The following is a 22,073-nucleotide window of genomic DNA, read 5'->3' as shown; positions in this document are numbered from 1 at the left end:
CAAAACATAATAAAAAAAACTATTTCATAAATAATTTAAATTTAAAAGTCTAATTATAGAAAATTAAAATATATTTACTAAATTATATAAATAATTGTTTAAAAAATAAAAAAATTACAAAATAAATAACAATTTATGATATAAATATATAATAATAAAAATATAAACAATATTTATTAATTAAATATTTTTTAAAAAATAAAATTTTCGGGGTTATTCGGATTCATCTAAACTCGACTCGACCTCGATTTTTTTATTTATTTTTTTGTCAGAAATGAGTCCAACTCGACTTCATCCAAAACCCAAATCCATTTTAGTCGGATCGAACCGTGTGACGAGTCGGTTTTTTTACACCCCTTATCCATGCTAAATGGTAACTATTGACTTTTTCTATCGAGATTCAAGACACACAAATACACGCATGTATATAGGGAAGAAGTGTGCTAGAGAAACAGAGAAGAAGGATGGAGAATATTTTCAAGGAGAAGAGGGGTGGGGAGAGTGTGCTGGACTTAAGTCCAAAGGCGACGGTTGGTGGAGGAGTTGAGGATGTGTACGGTGAGGATCGCGCTACCGAGGATCAGCTCGTTACTCCATGGACATTCTCTGTTGCTAGGTACCACTCTTCTTCCATCAAACTCCTCTTTTTTCAGTAACGAATGAATATTCGAATATTCAGGTTGATCCAAGTTAGCAATGAAAAGCTGATTCTGTGTATCTCAGTGGGAAGTTGAATTTTAGAATAATCAAAATCAGAATTTTGAAAATGTTCAGGATTCAAGAAAGAAGTTAGTATTTTTTTTGTCTTTTACCTCTGATCTTGGAAGTTTAATTCGTATTTTTTTGTGGTAATATCAGCTGCATATGTTGTTTGTTGAAGTGAAATCCGAGATGACTGAGGTTCTATGTTGCACTTGAATCTGAGCTTTGGATGAATTTTAATTATCTTCAACGACTTGTGATCTTGGCATTTTTTTTAATTACTTTTGAGGAAATTAGTATGAATCTTTTTTTGGCTAACATTCCTATATGAACAAGTTTCAAATTTAAAATTATTTCGAAATCTTTCTGACACAAAAACTTCTAAAAGATCAAAATATGTCGCACAAAACTCTGTTTGATGAAGATCTTGGCTGTTTAGTTTCAATCAATGGAAAAATTAAAATTAAGCTGAACTCTGGCAGTGACTTTCTTGGATTTCGAATTTTAGGTGGTTTCTATGTTATATGAACAAATGCTCTGTTTAATGAGTATATTTGATAGAATTACTTAGCATACTTGGCATGTGTATAAGGTAGGCCGTAACCATTTCTTGCAGATCTATGATTCGTATTCATGTGATGTCACACACAGACCACTTAGTGAAAACCAATCGGATATTGCGAAATCTTGATTCATCGACATTGTAATGTTGAATCTTGACTTTTCTGCTCGATTATGTGCAACAGTGGATATAGTTTGCTGAGAGACCCTCATCACAACAAGGGGCTCGCGTTTACGGAGAAAGAAAGAGATGCTCATTACTTGCGCGGTCTTCTTCCTCCTGTTGTTTCATCCCAAGAACTTCAGGTTCATAATGCCGTAATTAATGTGAATTTTATTAATGTTTTTTGTTTTTTCATATTTTAACATTTGGTGTTCCCTTTAACTTTGGCAATACTAGGAGAAAAAGATTATGCATAGCATCCGTCAGTATGATGTTCCTCTGTACAAGTACGTGGCCATGATGGAACTTGAGGTAATGATAAATCTTTTGGATTTTCTGAACTTTTGTTTCAGATGACTGAAAACATTTGGATAGCAAAAAAAAATCAGTTAACGAAAGTAAGCTTCTGGTTATACCTAATTGCTTATTAGAACGTCAAGCACAACTGCTTTGATTATGGTAATGACAGTCGTTTTTGTAACCAAATCGAGAACCGGAAAATCCATAGAATAATAGTTGTAATTTGAGTTTGGAAAGAATCCCAATTTGTTACTGTTGCATCAATGATTTTTGCGTCTTTAATTTTCAGTTTTCTTGATTTACAGGAGAGAAACGAGAGGTTGTTTTACAAGCTTCTCATTGATAATGTAGAGGAACTCCTCCCAGTTGTCTACACACCGACTGTGGGTGAGGCTTGCCAAAAGTACGGGAGTATTTTTAAACGCCCTCAGGGTTTATATATCAGTTTAAAAGAGAAGTATGTCCTGATTTTCGCGTTACTACACAATTTACATGACCTAGTTTTGGCTAGAAATTCAAGTTCGTGAAATGTGCAGGGGAAAAATTCTCGAAGTTCTGAGGAACTGGCCCGAGAGGTCCATTCAAGTAATTGTTGTGACTGATGGTGAAAGGATTTTGGGACTCGGGGATCTTGGCTGCCAGGTAATATGATAGACTTATATACGCTAACCAGGAACTTACTAGAGATGTATTTTCACATTAGTACATCAGGGTGTGCTGTGATAAGTGTGTTGTTTTTAATTGGACTATTGATATTATGTTACAGGGAATGGGAATACCGGTGGGGAAACTAGCTTTGTACACAGCACTTGGGGGTGTAAGACCTTCGGCGGTAAGTATTACCATCAGGAAATGACATTTTGAAACCATTCTCAGTACTCTATTAAATTTACTTCTGTTGATTGTTCAGAAATTGGTTCTGATTGGAAAAAAATTGGCTTTTTTGAGTAGTGTCTACCAGTAACAATCGACGTGGGGACAAACAATGAGACACTTTTAAAGGATGAGTTCTACATCGGGCTCAGGCAAAAAAGGGCAACCGGGCAGGTTACTCCTGCATATCTGTTGAACTTTGAATCTTGTCATCTACTTTTATCATGTCGAAAGCTAATACTTTACATCTTTTCAGGAATATTTCGACCTGTTGCATGAGTTCATGAGTGCTGTGAAGCAAAACTATGGTGAAAAGGTTCTTGTTCAGGTTAGTGATTCCTAATACTTTTACCGTATAATGCATCTGGCTTTGTAACAAAAGTTGTAGCTGGTAGCAAACACGACCCTAATCTTTTAAACTTTACAGTAGCACTCACAACATCTATTAGTTGTCGTGTTGCATTAGCAATCACGCAGGGGCGATGATTGTTGCTCCAAACTAGTTTGCACTCACATCTGTTTCACGCCTTCGCATTTTCTAATATTGATGCATTTTTAACGTCATTGCAGTTTGAAGATTTTGCCAACCACAATGCGTTTGAGCTGTTGGCGAGATATGGAACTACCCATTTGGTCTTTAATGATGATATACAGGTATGTCGCAAATTTTTGGTTGATACAGCTTTGAAATTTCTATATAACATTAAATTTGTGATCCCTTTTATTGCAGGGGACAGCATCTGTGGTGCTTTCGGGGCTTGTTGCATCACTTGAGCTGCTTGGGGGTACCTTAGCTGATCACACGTTCTTGTTTTTTGGTGCTGGAGAAGTAATTATATAAACTCAGATCCAATTTTCTTACGCCACTAAAATTTATTAACTTCACAGAGAAAAAATCGTCCATAGCTGCTTAAGGTAACTTTTCCAATTGCAGGCTGGAACCGGGATAGCAGAGCTTATAGCCCTTGAAATGTCAAAACAGGTCAGTTAAACAGTGAGGTGAAATATTACTGTGACTGTAAAAATAGGGAATTATTGGACCTTGGTGTGTTTTGTGTTACTCAGGCTAATGGTGTGTCTGTGGAAGAAACTCGCAAAAATATCTGGCTCGTGGACTCGAAGGTACCACCTACTGACAACAGGATATCTGAATCTATCATTATATCCTCTGGTAATTCTTTGCCATACATTGACATGCTTGTGTGTATACGATCATGTAGGGTTTGATCGTTAATTCTCGTAAGGAATCTCTTCAACATTTCAAGAAACCGTGGGCTCATGAGCACGAACCGATTAACAATCTCTTAGATGCTGTCAAGGTTGGTAAATTCATTCTTTGATGCCATTTTTCAATGCAGATACTCAATTTTTCCTCTGATAATTTCTCCTGAACTTCACTTTAGGCTATCAAGCCAACAGCCTTAATTGGAACTTCTGGTGTCGGAAAAACATTTACGAAGGAGGTGGTCGAGGCTATGGCCTCCTTCAATAAGGTATATTATTGTTCTACTTTTTCTCTCCTCTTGGAAAAAAATGTTGATCGAAAATTGATATTAGCATATGATTTTAATGCCTCAGAGACCTCTCATAATGGCCCTTTCCAATCCAACCTCACAAGCTGAGTGCACTGCCGAACAAGCTTACGAATGGACTGAGGTTTGCTGAGTTTGAAGGCGTTGATATTTCTGGCAGTAAATCTCATCGATGTAGTATTTTAACCAGCACTCCATCTTTTGTTCCTTGTTTTTTTCTAAAGGGTCGTGCTATTTTCACCAGCGGAAGTCCATTTGACCCTGTGAAATATGATGGAAAAACTTTTGTACCTGGCCAGGTTTCATTTCTTTTTTGTTTGCTGAACCGTGTTCGATTTGCTTCTTATTACGAACGATTCTCAAACTTATTCTTCTCTGTGAAATCAGGCAAACAACGCATACATATTCCCCGGTCTCGGGTTTGGGTTGGTCATATCTGGAGCCATTCGTGTGCACGATGATATGCTTTTGGCAGCTTGTAAGTAAAAAACCGTGAACTAGAACGCTACTATCGAATCACAATACTTTGAAATGGTCAGCATCAATAAGAAGGAAACAAGCATGAGTGAATAAACCTTTTTATTGCTAATCCCTGTGTTGTTTTATTCGAAACAGCTNTTGTTCCTTGTTTTTTTCTAAAGGGTCGTGCTATTTTCACCAGCGGAAGTCCATTTGACCCTGTGAAATATGATGGAAAAACTTTTGTACCTGGCCAGGTTTCATTTCTTTTTTGTTTGCTGAACCGTGTTCGATTTGCTTCTTATTACGAACGATTCTCAAACTTATTCTTCTCTGTGAAATCAGGCAAACAACGCATACATATTCCCCGGTCTCGGGTTTGGGTTGGTCATATCTGGAGCCATTCGTGTGCACGATGATATGCTTTTGGCAGCTTGTAAGTAAAAAACCGTGAACTAGAACGCTACTATCGAATCACAATACTTTGAAATGGTCAGCATCAATAAGAAGGAAACAAGCATGAGTGAATAAACCTTTTTATTGCTAATCCCTGTGTTGTTTTATTCGAAACAGCTGAGGCTTTGGCTGGTCAAGTGACACAAGAACATTACGACAAGGGAATGATTTATCCTCCATTTTCCAGTATAAGGAAGATATCAGCTCACATTGCTGCTAATGTAGCTGCTAAAGCATATGACCTTGGTTCGCACCTACCCGCCTTTTTACTTAGAATTCGAGCTCTCGTTCGACTTCTAAAAAACGTTTTTTTACAAGTTTGTTTTTCTCCTTCCAGGATTGGCAACAAGACTCCCTCGGCCTGCCGACCTGGTCAAGTATGCCGAAAGCTGTATGTACACCCCAAACTACCGGAGCTACCGGTGAAATTTTCGGTGGGTTGGAAGATTGAACCACACTGCCTTGTGTTGCAAGTGTTATGTTTCTAGTCTCAAGGATGGACAGTAGTATAATAAAGGGTGGAGTTTTATCTGGCGTGGGAGTAACGTACTTTGATTTTAATGGTTGTCTCAGTTAATGTTTTCGTTTTTTTATGTACTATCTGAATTTGAAGCAACATGGCAGAGGTTTTGTTACTGTACCAAATGAGGCCTTGGCAAGAAGGAATAATATGATCTTTGATTAAAATAATGTTTGGACGCTTGAAAATTGAATTTTTTTTTTAATTTCTTCCTAAAAAGTGTATAATCATTTTGAATATTTAGGTACGTTTACTTAAATGAATTAATTTACCAAAATATCAAATAAATATTTTTATAAAAAAAATTTGTAATAAGATTTAGGAGCCGGGTTTTCCTACTCTTTATTTAAAGGGGCTGGGGTTCACTTAATTTTATTATAAAATTTTGAATTTTTATATTAGTATTTTTTCACTTAATTTTATTATAAAATTTTGAAATTTTATATTAGTATTTTTTTTAAAAAAAAAAGGTCGCCTATTTCTGAATGGTTGAATTATAAGCTGACAAATTATGACCTGATATTAATTAAAAGATATGTTAATTGAAAAAAAATTATAATTACTACTTAATATAAATAAGTTTAACAAATACACGTTTATTAATTTTTGACTCACTCTTTTTTTTTATTGTATGATGAATCCTAGTGATATATATTCACACTACTGTTATTTTAGATAATTTTTTTCATAAATAAATGATAGCACGGAACTTTTGCAAGGATTTCAAAAGAAGTATTATTTTATTAACTCATATTCTAAATTAAATGATTAGGTTTATTTTGAGATGTTCTTGCGGATCTATTTCCGTGAGATGAGTCAACTCGATTCAATTTAAAATGAAAAGTAATATTTTTAACATACAATATAATATTTTCATAAATTGGTCGAATTATAGATCCGTTTCACAAAATTAGTTTGCAAGACAGTCTTAAATTAGTTTTTATGAAATTAAATCGGGATCAAAAAAATAATATTTCATAAACATAAAAATTCACGTGAGGTTGACTCACTAGTCAATTTTGTTAGACAACGATTCTATTTGAGTCATATATGAAAAAATATTTTTTTATGTCAAAAGTAATTCTTTTTATTGTAAATATGAGCAAAGTTTACTCGTCTCACAAATAAAAATACGTGAGTCTAAGTCCTACACTTTAATAAATTGTTTAAATTTATCCAAGAAAGTCTCGAAGTAACGACTGAAAAATGAATCTAGTTTAAACGACCATCGTATTTTGCAAAAATTTAAAGTATTGATTTTTCTCTGTAAAAAAAAAACCTCCGAATTTGTCATTAAAAAATTAATATTATTATGCCACTGACCCAAAATACACATTTTCCATGGGTTTAGTATGATTTATTTTTATTCTTCTTTATATCAATATTATTAGATTTTTTTATTTAAATAATAAAAACAGTAATATTTATCAAAAAATATATATAAAAAAGAAATTTTATAATTAAATCTAAGGGGCCTCGTTTCAAACCCCGTTCCCTGAATAAACCCAAATCTAAGTTTTTTTTAATAAAAAATTTTATTTGATATTTTATTTATTCTTTATTATTTAATTAAGACACCCAATTGCTGTTTCATCGTCCATAGAAGAGAATCTCCCTAACATCAAAAAGCGTCGCCGTGAATTCAAGATTCAACCAAGAATCCGCGATTTACCCCCGTTTATCCCTTCATTGCATTCCCATTTCACTCCTTTTCTTCTTGTCTGCAAGCTCACCAAGTTCCCCGGGTGCTGCAAAGTGACTAATTCCTTTGCGGTGAACTGATTCAGGTTACGTATGCGTTATACTGCCTTATCTCTGCATTTCTACACGCATCGAAGCTATTTGTACTATGGGTTTTTCATTTTACTTCATTTTCTTGTTTCTTTTTTATGGTCTTATTTTTCTTTTTTCTTTTTCTTGTTTCGTTTTGATGGGTTTATTTTTCGTGAGCAGATAAGGTGATTTAAGTTGGGACATGGACGTATTGTTGGTGACATTTTTTGTGGGATTTGTATTGGCGTTGCTAATTGTTGTCCCTCGGCTACGTAAATCTGGTTAGATCGTTATGTTATTTTGCTGTGTTACATTTTGATCTGTGGAATCCTGTAGTTTGAAAAAAATTCGGTATTTTTGTCAAAATTGAAAAATCTGTCACGATTGTCTGGCTGTTCTTGGTTTTTTACGATCTGATCAATTGTAAGCTTTTATGTGTAATGCAGATCCTGGCAGCTCGCGGCTATCAAATTCTGCAGGTCATAAGGTACTCTAAAGTTGCCATATTGAATTTGGCTTTGCATTATTGACACTTGAAAGGATTAGCATATGTGTTTTAAGATTATTGTTTGCGTAATGTTTCGCAATTTGAGGTTTTTCGGTTTTTTGTTAATTTTATCAAGAAGGTTAATGTCAAGTTTTCCACACTTCAAAGTTTCTCTCTTTAGTGTGATTTCTTCGTAATATTTCTTTTCTTTTTTTTTATCTGTTTATACATGTTGAATGTTTCTTTTTTTTTATCTGTTGGTATTTACATGTTCAAAATCAAAATGGAATGGGAGACAAAACGAGAATGGATTTGGATTACTTGCTTAGTGGTAGTTGGTACCTTTGTTATGTTGAGAAAATTATATGTTGAATGCCAATATTTTTCATAAATGGAAATGAAGTAAAGAATAGACTCACTATTAGCCAAAGAAGCTTTGGTTGTTTAACATTTAAAGCCGTTCTTGCCTTACTAGTGTTTCGATGAAAATGAGTGTTCATGATAGTATGTAGGTTTTCGTTCCTTCTAATTCTAGATGCACCATATTTTTCTTCCAATTTTACTTTTGATCAATATGCTTCATATGGAAAGAATATCATGTTGTAGTGCACTACCTAGTGAAAATTGAGATACTCTAGGAGTTGGCTTCTTTTGATTGGTTTATTATTGAATTTTGAATAATCTGTGGCCATTCTACTTGTTTTATGTTCGATGAAAACGAGGAACTGTAATGGAAATTACAGATGGGTTATTCCAAGTTCTATCGATGTTATAGTTGGCCTTTAACTCTTAGTATTTCCTTCTGCCTCATAGATGGTTGACATGAAGGTTTCCATATGGAAACCAATGCTGGATTGCACATTTACTGGCTGAAGATCTAATGTACCAGATTCACAAATCAAATCAAATATTTTTTGTTGGTCTGTTCTGTCTTGCCCCTGCTCCTGATTATTTCTACGATTGTATTTTTATTATTGTTTGTCACTCACGATTTATTTTGGTCGATGACTTTTCCTCATGCATGAGTCGACACTTGAATTGATTCGATACTAGCTGGTGTTGCAGTTGCAATTTCCATAATAAAAAAAATGTTTGTTTTTTATTAATATGACTCCTTTCTGATTAGGCATCCAAAGTGTACAGCAAAGCTGAAGTTTCATTGCATAACAGGAGGACCGACTGTTGGATCATCATAAAAGAGAAGGTTTTTCATCTGCTACAGTTTCTCTTGAATTGTTTTCTTTCCATAAAGCAAGACCGTCCCAATTGGTCTTTGTGACTAAATTTCGTCAACATGATCACCACGTTCTGTTTTTCTGAAAAATATAGGTTTATGATGTTACCTCTTACGTAGAAGAGCACCCTGGAGGTGACGCCATACTAACACATGCTGGTGATGATTCAACCGAAGGTTTTTATGGGTAAGTTTTTTTGATACGATAAACTTTTCACGTTCTCTTTGCAGTTGGGGCAAGATTTTGCTCCTTGTGAAGTTAGATTCTTCTTTGATGCTATCTTTTATCATTCACTTGTGGTCTTGCAAGAACGGCAACTAATCAATCCATTCCACATCTTGACAGGCCACAACATGCAACTCGAGTCTTTGACATGATTGAGGACTTTTATGTTGGAGATCTGAAAAAGTAACTAATTTAACTGTGTTCTGCGATTACGGGCATGTTGTTTGGGTCCATCTAACTGGATTGTTCCATCGGATCGTCGGTTCAGGTTTAAGTTATCAATTACTTATGGCGAACTTGTGCACTTTGAACTGATTATTTATGGCTTGGAAGCATGTGGCATTATCGCCTTAATCGTAATGTGATTGGCGAAGTGGAGAATGTCTCTGATTGGCTTTTCAGTTTTGCAATGTAGACTGTATAAACTGAAACTGTCATTTGAGCAATGTTATGTTCATTGAAATTATAATATGGTCTCTTTTTGATGTCCTTGTGTTCAAGGAAACTATTCTTATGTTTAACCATACAAGGTTGTTTGTTTTGTAAACTCATGCCACCCAACAAATCACAAGCACAATGACATGAATTTGGTAGAGGAGAACGTGAACATGGGGTGAGATGGGTAATTAACTAAATTTTGTAAATAAGTTTGTGTGTTTAGGAAAACCATAAAACAAAATTTGGAAAAAAAATGTCTTGAGAGAAGAGGAGGGCAATCTGATCTCCCCTCATTGTTCCATGGATTTTCCTTGCTCAAGTATTTAGAAAAAAATGATGCAATTTTCATGTTTGATTTGCCACCATTGCTTTACTCAGTTTGTTGTACTTAAAAAGAGATCATTTTTCGTGGAAAAACAAAGAATTTTTAAAAATTGTCAATTAAAAATCCAACCAAACTCCAAAAAATAACCATATTATCCCAATTTATTTGTATAACAAGATGTTATCATGTTGCACATTATTAAATTCAAGATAGTAAAATATATTGGTCAAACATTTTTTTTGATTTGTGATTTTATTTAAAATGTTTTTTCACAAAATGAACATTAAGGAAATAAAAAAATCAGATTTCATATCCATGGTCAAACAAAGACGATACGCCCATAACATTTTTTTTATTTATTTTATGAAAGAACTTGATTTCAGAGACAAAAGTAAATTTATTTTAGAAAAAATTGATATAAACTTTTTTTAAAAAAAAAATTAAAATCCAATTACCTTTGACTCCCACTTTCGGACTAGTAATAAAGATAAATTAGATGCAGTCGTGAAAGTAAAGTCAACTAGTTCCAGTACTTTGGAAAATAATCTTTTTGTACTCTTTATTCACTTCATTGGCGAAAAATGTTCAACATTTTGACTAGTCCACGAGAAAATGGAAGCAAGAATTTCCAAAATTTAGCAAAAACAAATGTGAATGATTATAAACTCAAGTGGACGTAAACGAATAGAAAAAATGCAGTTGTGCCATAAAAGTAAAAAATCATAATTTAATTTGTCCAACGCTTGAAATTTGAAATAATCACGATCTCACAGGTTACAGGCATGAAATACAATTACAAGAATCAGCTCAAACTAGAGCCTCCAATCAATTGATAAAAATTATTCCGAGTAAGTAATAATATAAAAACACTAACACTTAAATTAAGGGAATCTAATTATTCCCAGAATTTTGTTCCTGGAATTTCTTGAAACCAGAAAGACAAAAGAATAACTACATGTAGTTGCTAAAGCACAAATATTTCTACAAATCGTACTTCTTGGGTTGCCTCCACTGAACAAAACTTTTGGACAAAGATAGAAGAAAAGAATAATTATTTGGAGCTCCTTTTTTCCCATACAAATGCTTGCCTCCTAAATCTGTGAATTTAGGTCCCTTGCCCTTGCTTCTTTCAATCTGCATAATCAAATTCATCATCAAGCTTTTCTTCCTTTTGAGTTGAACTTTTAGGTTCAATTTTTATTCCATATTTCATCAGTTCAGAGTGAATCTGTCATCGCTCTTTCTTAACTAAATACTAAATCTAGTAGCATTCTTGATTTTGCACTACAGTGTCAAATTATATCTCAAGCTTTTGTCAGCCCCATTCTACAGTGCTCTCATTTTTCTCTGTATGACCTTGATGTGTTCTGTCTCTCTTTCGCAACCCAAAAGCTAAGACCCATTTGTTTTGACTTCCAAGTTTCGATTGGAGAAACTCTTTACCATCCATCCGTCCATCACTTCATCTTGATAACCAAATATTTGTTTTTCAATTTTCAACCTTACTCAATTATCCATGCTCTGCAGAGAGATCTACTAATAAACATCGCTCCAACTACAAATATCATTATGTCAGAATAAATTTCAAAAACCATTGCTTTAACCTCCTTCAATAATCCATGCTTCTTTATAGTAACGTACAGTAACAAACTATGGTTTATACATCTTCACCGATAGTTATAACCATATTATAACTACAAACATTTTTATGTGATAATTATATCTCCAATACCACCATAACACACGATAACTCTAACTTACTCCCCTGATCATATTTTGCACATATTTCAAAATGCGGTGACTTGTGGACAGATGAGACAAGCTCAAATAAATATTACCTTGTTTATCTTGCCATCCTTCAAATGATACCGGATGCCAGACCAGTTGATAGACTGGGAAAAATGAGAACGGATTGCAGATAATGGATACAAAAAATTGTCAACCAGCATTGCAATAAATACCTGCTCGAATGAAAATCAATAAATGATATAAGTGATATCCTACTAACATTAGCAAATAACTTGGACCTTTTTTATTTCCTATGTAACTTCTCTGCCAAAACTTATTTCAAATCGACTCTTCTAAAATGTATTGAGCACGTTTAAAATCTGATACCTGAATGAGGCTTTTATCTCACGTGCTTTAACAGAGTATTCAATTTAATTTAATTTTTTACAATTTTCATTTGAGACATGATGTATTTCTCTCATATGCTTTCACTAAGTAGTCACTTGAGAATGTTTGTGCGTTTTCCTAGGAGGCCGTAATAAGATTTCCCCATCTGCCTCTATAATCAATCTTCTTTACTTCACTACAACCTAAATTCTGAGTAAATTTTCAAGACAAGCAGGTCTTGAACACGAAAGGAAAAATTGAACCACTGAATAAGAAAAGGACTTACAAGACACCAGTTATAGGATGCAAGTGAGAGTGGAGGAGCCTCCGGGGACAACAAATTGCAAAGTAGGACCTCTATTCGGGTCAGGTTCCACATTGAAAGAAGTTCAATTATTGTACATGTTGCGTGGCAGACTACTAATGACAACCCTAAACAATCAAAAACAATAAATTTTAAGCACTTTAAACCTACAAACTCAATGATCATGACTTTAAATCACCTGTAGAGGAACCATATTTGGTCTTCCTTTATAAAAGAATAAAAAGGAAAATTGTTAAAACGTAAAAACAAAATGTACAAAAATCTTATATTAAAGAGTAACCAAGAACACTATAAGCAGTCATCTCAGGCTTCGGATAGGAAAGCACAAACAATATTAAAAATATATAACTAGAAAATAAAACAGATCTTTCAAAACCAAGTGTTTGAGATATCCATATATTCAGTGTCAATAGAACACTGGATAAGGGGGATAATACCTTGACCAGTGTTTGATTGAATGGATGCATGAATATGCTCGAATGTAAATGATAAACATTGGTCAATCACAATTGATAACAAAATAATTCTAGGCACATGCAAAGACCTTACTATGCTCCTGCAACAAGAACCTGTTCACTAACCCCATTAACACAATATAGGACCTCATTTAAGTGAAATGCTCACCACTGCATGGAAAAGCCGCTTCACCAAGAGAATATCCTTTAGAATAGAATCTCAATGCTGCTGCCACGTGTATTGCTGACATAATATATGGCGTCACAAATCCCCATGATAAGTAGCAGTGGGTGGAGAATAATGCTCGGTTCATAATCCAATTGACTTTTGTGGTGTATGACTCTAAAACAAATGTTTGCTTCCTCAAATAATTCCAATACCTACAAACATATAACTAAAAAGTTTGGAAAAGCCGACAAGAATCAAGGACGCCGACTAATGGAAAAAATTTCTTCTGTTGAAGCTATATCACAATTTCAAGTTAACAATTCCAGCTGATTTGTACACACCTAGCAAAATTAAGATCGCTGGCAAGTGGATGGGGGAAAACAGCAACTGGTGGTGACGTGATGAGCCTCTTATGGGCACCTGATAGCAACAACATCAACCATTAATATAATTCACAAACCATTCAGCACAGAGATAAACTGCTTCAGTGACATTGTAACTCACATCCAATATAGCAGGAAAAGAAACACAGTTCACAACATAGCTCAATTAATTAGCCATTTAGTGTACTTAGGTCAACTGTCAAACTCGTAACTTAAAATCATTGTTTTAAGATGAAAAAGAGCAATATTTACCTGCAATAGCAGCAAGAGTCATGTCATCTGAATAGCCCCCATCTCGAAGTTCTGAAACCACGCCATGATTGTCATTTCTAAAATCATCTGCATGCATCTGCAATTAAATAATTCAGAATCAGGTTTTTATACATTAAAATGAATTTGCTTTAAATACGCAGAAATGCTTACCATCATGCATCCACCCCATAGAAAGAACGTTTTCCCACCAGTGGCAAACCCCATAGAACAGGGCTGGAAATAAAGATGGATATTTAGATTACAGAAGATTCTGAAAGAAGAAACAGAAACTAAACAACAGTTGAAAGGACCAAAAAAAACCAAGTAGATCGTGGGTAACATTTGGTCCAACAAGTTTATGACGATGCTCCTACGTCAATAGTGGATTTCTTAAGTCACTGGTTATTTATTAACAGTGTGAAGCAGCCTAGTTATTTTAATGATAGAAAGAAGCTGCTCATTTGGAGTGTCTTGCTCATTCCAACGTGAATTATGAGGGTTTACTTGTAATTCGAACTTGAGAAGAATACATTAAGATCATGTAAACTTCTATCTCTACTCCACAAATTATCTACAATATAAACCAAATGTACAACCGTAATGAAATCGAATGCACTTCAAATTTTATGTGTATGACAGCGGTGAAAAGATTGAAATAGAAGGAAAGTTCCATGAATCTAATGCCCAAATTAATAACCTTGACAGACTTTTGGGACTTGCTGCAGCATTTTGTTGTTTTTCTTCATATGGCCAGCACGTTCACAGATATATTTACTATTTAGTCAATATTCGTACTTAATATGTATCCTGGCTCTCTATGTTTAAGTGAACTGAGGTCTCATTCAAAAAACAAGCTGGGAACTTAGGTAAAATTGCTCGAATAAAAAAAATCATATTTCTGCACTTGATCAGGAATTTCCATCTCTGACCAGTCATTTAAATTGCTTAATAAACCATAACCTTAAACTCTATGCCAAATACCAATACAAAGAAAGTTAAATAGATGAATTCAACTTGGTTTTTATATGAATTAACCACGTTGATATATAAAATAATCCTCATGCTATTTAAGTGAGACTCCTAGATACCCTAGAAGAACGAATGGATTCAAAATTTAAAAAAATTACTGTACTTCATTTCCCACTCCTTTACTCAGCCCCCAGCAGCCTTACCCTCAACTCTAGTATAAAACTCCAACAAAAACCAACCCTAAATCCTCGTATAAATACAGTGCAACAACTAAGAAATGAAGATGCGAGAAAGTGGTCGTGTGAGTGTTGTGAAACGTACCATGTGGTATTCATATATGCAGTAACTTCCTAAACTTCCAGATGGCAAATCAAGAGGGTATCCAGTTTGAATAAAAATCTGCACAGGTTACAGGTATATAAGACATTTGTAATAGAAAAGTTAAAAATATCACAAATCAGGGCAACGACAAAAACAAATTTTATTGATATAAAAAAGGTCTATACATCACCATACATCAGGGTTCTTCTCCATTTCAGCAGTGAGGGCTCCAATTGATCCAGGATGCAGCCTAACATCATCATCTAGAAACAACACATATTTGCTATCTTTATGCATTTTTTCTACCCCGATCTGCAAAAAGTTAAATATCATACATGAAAGGTCTTACTTGACATGGTGCTTCTTCTTCAGAAGTTAGTGAAGATATCAGCCAAAATAGGCTTCAAAACATTTACAATTCAACTGAATTACTTGTTCACCCTATTTTGCTCTCACTAGAGGGAAATTTATCGGCAAAGCAATCGTAATAAGCTCAATTACAAAACATAATTCACTTCAAGTCTGTATGACATTAAATTACTGAAAGAGGTTCAAGCTAGCGAGCATCAAATATGAAGTGACATAATGATATGACATCACCAGGCTAAAACATCAGATAAATTGAGATGTTTTCCGTTGCAAATAGTTTTGCTGCTTTTAAAGCACGGTGGAAAGAGTAATTTGAACAAAAAATGAAGAGTAAAACAAGAAATAATCGCATACCAACTGATTATGGATCTTCTGGCTACAAGTTGTCGATAGACCAGCTACTACGATTTTTGCGTCAACATCATCCTGCACAAGTTCACAAGCTAACATAAGGAGATAGCATTTGTTTTAAGGGGTAAAATTTTGCAATGAATAACAATATACATTTCTGCCAAAACTTGAAGGTGAATCATAATAAAGCAAAATGTGATGCTGCTTCTACTTCGAAGAATGGGCAGAAAAACAGCAGTTAAAAACCAAGTCCGAAGCATTACAAAAACAGGTATAAAATACTAAATAGCACTCATTAATCAGCTATTGAAATCTAAAGTTCTTATCCACTAAGACCCAGTAGGCCGTAACAAAGAATCATATTGCCCGAGCAAACTGGTATAATGCAAAGAGCCATGTTTGTCATCCTACATGTTCCTTTTCGATTGCTCTGTTTTACACACAACTGAATTCTTTCTATTATTTTGAGTCTCAACGTATGTTCTTTCTTTTTAAAAGATTCCTAAAAGAAGGAAATCTCTAGATTAAGAATAAATGAATCGCAGCCAGGGAAAAACATTGGAAAGGGCTTTGCATCCGTTTCAAGGCTTTGAGGTTAAAAACTTGGTTGCATTTCTTTCATGGGTTTTTTTCTAGAAAAAAGAATACCATGACAGTGAAAAAATTTATTGGAATGGGTATTCAGAATGTAGCACGGATACATCTAAAATTTTTTTTTTAATTATCGGATACGGATACGACATCGTATCATAGCCGTATCGTGTCTTATATTTTCAAAATTTGACGTGTCGCCGTATCCGTATCGTATTCGATACGCTACTCGTACCCGTATCCATGCAACAAAGCCTTTGAAGAAGAATGATTAATGCATTTCTAAAACAACAAAAACATAAAACAATTAGCAGTCCAAATCATGTATTATGTGGTATGCATGGGTAAGATGATTCATTCGCATGGAAAGAAGTCGACAAATAAACAGAATTCAGCTTCAGCCTAACTAGTAAGTCAATGAGGGAAGCAACAGACCTTAAAGTCCGCCAACAATCGGGTCACAGCATGGTAAGCAGGGTCCTCTGTACTCTCAACCACAAAAAGAAATTCCAGAGGACCACCATACAAAGATGTAACCTGCAGCATTTATAAACCAAGCCACAATAAACACTGGTATATCTACATCTTTCAACCATTTGCTAACAACAATTGACTTCAACAAACTCGAAAGATCCAGAATATGCAGAAGTATTTGTACAGTTAAATTTTGGAAAAGGTCCATTCGTTTAAGATTCTGATTCAAAAAAATCATCAACGAGCCACTACTTTAGCTATTTTGGATCCAACAAATACTGAAAGCGTGATTCTAACAGAAAGGCAATGAAAATATGTCTTGGATAGCATAAAACTTGGAACTAAATGTAGATAATGCTTGTGCAATTTTTTGAATAAGCACAATCAAAATTAAGATAAATCCACCTGAGTTCTCCAGTTATGAAGATTGTGTTCCCCAAACCCCTTTAAAGGCATCACAACTGTAACCATTGGCAAGTTGACCTGATTATCATGCTCGAGGTCATTAATGTCATAACAAAGAAAAGCAAAGCTATTTCCATGTCTTGTGCTTTCTTTCAACCGTCTTATCTCTTTACCTCTGTGGCAAAAAATTCTCATTAATAATGTACAATTATGAGCTTCATGGAAAAAATGACGTAGAAGATAATCCATGCCCAGTAAGGTAGTAAACTAATAACTAGACCGTCAACCATCAAATTCTGCTACCTGACAAAGGAAGCCAAAGCCCAGCCAAGAGCAAGAATTAAGCAAATAAAAAATCCCTGTCATGTAAATTCAAATTAATATGTAGGAACCAAAATGGCAGAAACAAAATAATACTAAATGATATCGAAACCAAAAAATATGCTGTTAGTTCTCTTCCCCAAAGAATAATAGATTGATGCCCTGTATCTATCATGCAGCAGACAATGAATCCAAAACTTCCAAAAATTCACATGATCACATCAACAATATATTACAGAATGCATCTTCATGCATTAGGTAACAATTTGATGAGACAATAAGGTTCCATTTTATCCTTCCATACTTTTTCTCTTTTCTGTATATAGTGATAAAATTTAAATAACAAGGCAACTCCAACACCGAGCACAAGAATACAAGCATTAAACTTCTGTGTGATACCAAAACCTAAAGCATACATTTCTCAAGTTTGATGAAGCACCATTTGACCAAACAAAAGCACTCAAGAAAAACTCCATAGTTTCAATAAACAGGATTAAAGAGTAAACTGAACCACAACCAACAAAGACTATTAAATACATTTACAGCAGCGCATTGCTCAGTTACAGCTTTAAAAGTTTAAAATGAAGATGAAAACAAGAGACACATCATCAATGTTCGTGTCTACTAATACATAAAATATCAGATCCATTAGTGAAAGTTCCTACTCACACATGTTAATTTTGAACTTTAAAGTTGCATGCCCAGACAATATACCCAAGATCCTAAATTTTTTCAACCAAAAATTTTAGTACAGCAACAGACAAATTGTCCAACACATTGGTCCATAGATCCCACGCACCCAAATGCGCTGGTTAATAGATGTGGCAATTTGCCTTGGGTTTACTGATAATTGACCTTGTAATAGAGGCTCAAGGTGTGAGACTGTGAGTTGAATTGGTTGCGCTTGGCAGTGGCCTGGGATAAGGGTTGTATCAAAATTCAAAGGGTATGGCATACCCGACGCATAAAGTGAACATCAAAATGTAGGACTCTGGGGAAACAACAACAACTGTTTTGTGCTCAACAAAAGCTATCAAAAGCAAGCCGTATCCTGTTTATTCATGCAGAGAAATATTGCACAGATGCAACATTGAACTTGGGGAAACAAATTAGGACAATGTTGACAGGATTTTCCTTTGAGTTTTTCGCACCCTGCATATTCCCTACCCATTCAGAAAAGAAACAATGACAGTAATAAGTAACGAGATATGATGGCATAAACGAACTTGAAGAAGCAACACTAAAAAGATTTAGTTTTAACCAAATAATCGAACATTCAACTTGACATCATAATTCCATTAAAGCCAATCCCTGTCTCGCTCACACATTATGTAATGCTTCGGTTGCCATAAACTAGCCAGATCTAACTCAGAACATCTCGACTCTCATAAAAAAAAAATAAACGTGAAATAAATAAGGAGAGAAACATAGCAACCCAATTTTATCCTCAACCACGTTTCGCCATAATTCGAACTCTCAAAAACAAGTACCATAGGAAAAAATACTGACCACGGATTAAAAAAAACTGCTCAAATTGATTTTAAAAAAATTCCATTGTTATTCAGATTCAAACCACGAGCAAAGCAGAATCACTCGAGCCAGCGCTCTACATTGCAATAGCATACAAAAGAACACGATCAAACACTGATTTTTCGCATTCTCCACACAGAATACAAAAAATACCCCACCTGGATCTGAACGAAAATCGCGAGAGGACTACAGCAAGCTCTGCTGGCAGCGAACAAAAATGCATCCAACGAATCAAAGGTAGACATTTTTATTCACAATGTTGGCACTTAAAAATACAACAACTATATCCTTCATACAACTTTCCACGACCTGGGACAAATCGGTGCCCTCGAATTCCGTTCTATGAATATACGTACATTGCATATACGTAACTTGTGTTCGTATTGGCTCGTCTCTCTCAGATCGCCACTAACGGAAATTACAAATGTAGAAAGGGGAAGACAGAAGAGAGGAAAAAAGAGAAATTCGCGAGAGACCGTGTTTTTATATTGGGATCGGGATTGTGGTTCTATTCACACTTAATTTTCAGGTTACTGAAATTTTTTTAAAAAAATTAGGGTTATTTATTTATTTCCAAATTAAATATGATTATTAACGACATTTGGAGAGCATAACACAAAACACAACAATATATATTCCAAATTCTAATTTTACAAAGAAAATGAAAATAGCGGAAGGGAAACTATATAATGAATAGTTGAATGACTCGAGATTGTATTGTGCACTTGGTTCTAGAGATCTGAGATTATGAATTTCGAATTCATTTGAATAATTACATTATATTATTTGAATCTCCCAAAATTCCAGTGTTATAGAATAAATGTGATATTTTAATTCATGACATAAATATAGAGTGTTTTTTCTAACTTGTACATTATATAATAGTAATGTAATAATATTTTTGAAATTTTGGTATTTAAATAAAATTAAAATTTCATGAATCTCTGCATAAAGTTTTATAAATCTGGGTTGGTAGAGAGGGCTGACAGTTGGATATGAGTAGTTAATTATGGGCGAGTCCACGTGTGAGGTCGCACGTGCAAAGCGGCAGGGATTTACAATAAAATGGGATTTTCCGGAAAAGATGCTGATTTATTATCCGAATCTTAACATTAATGTCCTTTTCCATGCTCCCCTCATTGCACATGGCCATTTTTTGTCCCTCCAGTTTTTTTGAATAATGTTTATTTGTATGATAAGTGACAACGCATATACAATATGAATTTAAATTTAAAACAAAGAATTCAGCTGCTCTTTGATCTTTATACGGTTTTTTTTAAGAATAAGTCTCTTCTGAAATGGTTTTACGGATTTTTATCTGTGAGACGGGTCAACTCGATTGATATCAACAATAAAAAAGTAAACTCTTAGCATAGATGACCAAAATAAGATATTCGACCCACGAAATTGATCCGTGAGACCGTCTCACAAGAATTTTGTGTTTTTTTTATTTCGAGGTATATTAAAATAAAAATAATACCATAATCATAAAAATTAGTAAGAACATAGTGGGATTTGGGAGGGACAATCAAGAAAATAAGTTGTGATGACAGCCGGTCTCACCTCATCTCGCTTAATAATATATATAATAGTGAATGTGCACGCAACTTAATAATATAACTAGTGCACCGACGCACATATAGTATTTTGTATAATTCATTTGGTTTATATTTAAATGAAGATCAAAATTTAATTATAAGAAATATTGAGAGACTATATTGTAATTTTGATGTATGAATTAAAAATTAAATTAATAAAGAAAGAGAATAAAAATGGCAAAGTAAGAATTGAACCTACAACTTGAAGTTTAAGAAACAAAGGCTCGATCTGCTAAATTAAATATGACTTGAATTGAAATTTTAACACTTTATTCATATATATTATAGGTAACGAATGCGTAATCAAAGTTTTTGATTTTATTATAATATTTTTCAAATTAAATTTAATACAATATCATATTTTATATATATATATATATATATTATTGATTTGGGGCAGATGCAAATATGCAAAGGACAAATTCAACGTAACTTTGCCTCACATGTTAGGCCGACATATACGACACATAGACAATCATGTGGCGCATACCGAAAAATTAATCACCAATTGCTCTCTGGCACGCACGACTATGGACCATACCGACGTAATTTTTTCAATCATGGAGTACCCAAATTCGAATCTGACACTCTAGCTAGAAAAATTTAAATTTGAACTTAAATTCCCAATTACATTAAATATTAAGTACATTTTATATGTTTTATAATATTTGTCTTATCATTGTTTCAAATTTATAGACCAAGATTCTTTCGAATACAATAGAACAACAATTAAAAAAGAACATTTTTGCCTTGAATTTAATTTAAAAAAGGGACAAAGATGATAAATAAATAAGCATAAGTGCCTAAGAAGGTGAGATATGGACCCCCATGTTCCATTGAAAAGTCATAACAGCAGTACAAGGATTACGTGTGTAAGTAGACAACGTATGCAATCTGTGAAACCAATAAGAAAACAATTAACTTTTCATTCTAAAATATATGTGATGGCCAAAAGTCAAAACTTATTTCACCATCACTTTTTATTGTACTTCTGTTGCTCGAGATAGGAATAACTATAAAAACGTGGAAAGTCGTTGAGATGCGATATTATTCTACCACTCGTTCACTTCTATTTTTGTATTTTATTCACTGGTACTTGAAATCTCCCAGGCACATGTTATGCATTTATGCTTGTGTTTAAAGAGAAATTAGTGGATATAGAATTCCAATACTTCACGAGAGCCAACTATCAACCCTCGAATCCAAGATTGACTCAAGTATCTGGATTTCAAAATTTGTATAACTATTTGCAGAAAATAGTTCCCATATTACAGTAAAGCTTGATATATACCTTAAAAGTCGGCACACATGATATTTGTCGATTGGCCAGCCACAAAAGTTCCCAAAACTTTTGTGTGTGTGGGTGTTGGGGGTTGGTGTGGGGGGGGGGGGGGGG

At 34.2% G+C, this 22,073-nt stretch overlaps 3 protein-coding genes across 4 annotated transcripts; 2 read left to right on the top strand and 1 right to left on the bottom strand.

The window, feature by feature from the left end:
• The first annotated feature begins 408 nt into the window (after positions 1-408).
• On the top strand, positions 409-5,736 carry LOC140970252 (NADP-dependent malic enzyme-like). Its single transcript, XM_073431902.1, has 19 exons — positions 409-616; positions 1,449-1,569; positions 1,664-1,738; positions 2,032-2,183; positions 2,263-2,368; positions 2,493-2,558; positions 2,678-2,773; positions 2,856-2,927; positions 3,170-3,253; positions 3,330-3,428; positions 3,534-3,581; positions 3,665-3,721; positions 3,820-3,918; positions 4,003-4,092; positions 4,178-4,255; positions 4,356-4,430; positions 4,519-4,609; positions 5,164-5,292; positions 5,384-5,736. Exons 1-19 carry the CDS (start codon positions 465-467, stop codon positions 5,470-5,472), a joined length of 1,779 nt encoding a protein of 592 aa, XP_073288003.1. The 5' UTR covers positions 409-464; the 3' UTR covers positions 5,473-5,736.
• A 1,411-nt stretch (positions 5,737-7,147) lies between these two features.
• LOC140970250 (cytochrome B5-like protein) lies at positions 7,148-9,771 on the top strand. Its single transcript, XM_073431900.1, has 7 exons — positions 7,148-7,353; positions 7,520-7,620; positions 7,786-7,826; positions 8,953-9,030; positions 9,156-9,247; positions 9,407-9,469; positions 9,555-9,771. Exons 2-7 carry the CDS (start codon positions 7,542-7,544, stop codon positions 9,649-9,651), a joined length of 450 nt encoding a protein of 149 aa, XP_073288001.1. The 5' UTR covers positions 7,148-7,353; positions 7,520-7,541; the 3' UTR covers positions 9,652-9,771.
• Positions 9,772-10,792: 1,021 nt separating this feature from the next.
• On the bottom strand, positions 10,793-19,584 carry LOC140970257 (uncharacterized). 2 transcript variants are annotated; one of them, XM_073431908.1, is made up of 14 exons: positions 19,238-19,583; positions 17,532-17,587; positions 17,229-17,403; positions 16,785-16,886; positions 15,762-15,833; positions 15,234-15,350; positions 15,039-15,116; positions 13,920-13,982; positions 13,749-13,845; positions 13,455-13,533; positions 13,114-13,325; positions 12,451-12,596; positions 11,888-12,010; positions 10,793-11,183 (listed from the first exon to the last, which is right to left on the bottom strand). In XM_073431908.1, the coding sequence occupies exons 1-14, from the start codon at positions 19,322-19,324 to the stop codon at positions 11,031-11,033; spliced, it is 1,560 nt and encodes a 519-aa protein (XP_073288009.1). In that variant the 5' UTR covers positions 19,325-19,583; the 3' UTR covers positions 10,793-11,030. The 2 variants fall into 2 exon arrangements, with proteins under 2 accessions (XP_073288009.1, XP_073288010.1); XM_073431909.1 differs by lacking the exon at positions 17,532-17,587 and having other exon boundaries at positions 19,238-19,584.
• Between the last annotated feature and the right edge of the window lie 2,489 nt (positions 19,585-22,073).

This window comes from Primulina huaijiensis, unplaced genomic scaffold (genome assembly GCF_012295235.1).
Source record: "Primulina huaijiensis isolate GDHJ02 unplaced genomic scaffold, ASM1229523v2 scaffold43391, whole genome shotgun sequence".
Classification (NCBI taxonomy): Eukaryota; Viridiplantae; Streptophyta; class Magnoliopsida; order Lamiales; family Gesneriaceae; genus Primulina; species Primulina huaijiensis.
Note: the sequence above shows the minus strand (reverse complement) of the source record. Positions and strands in the feature narration are given on the sequence as shown.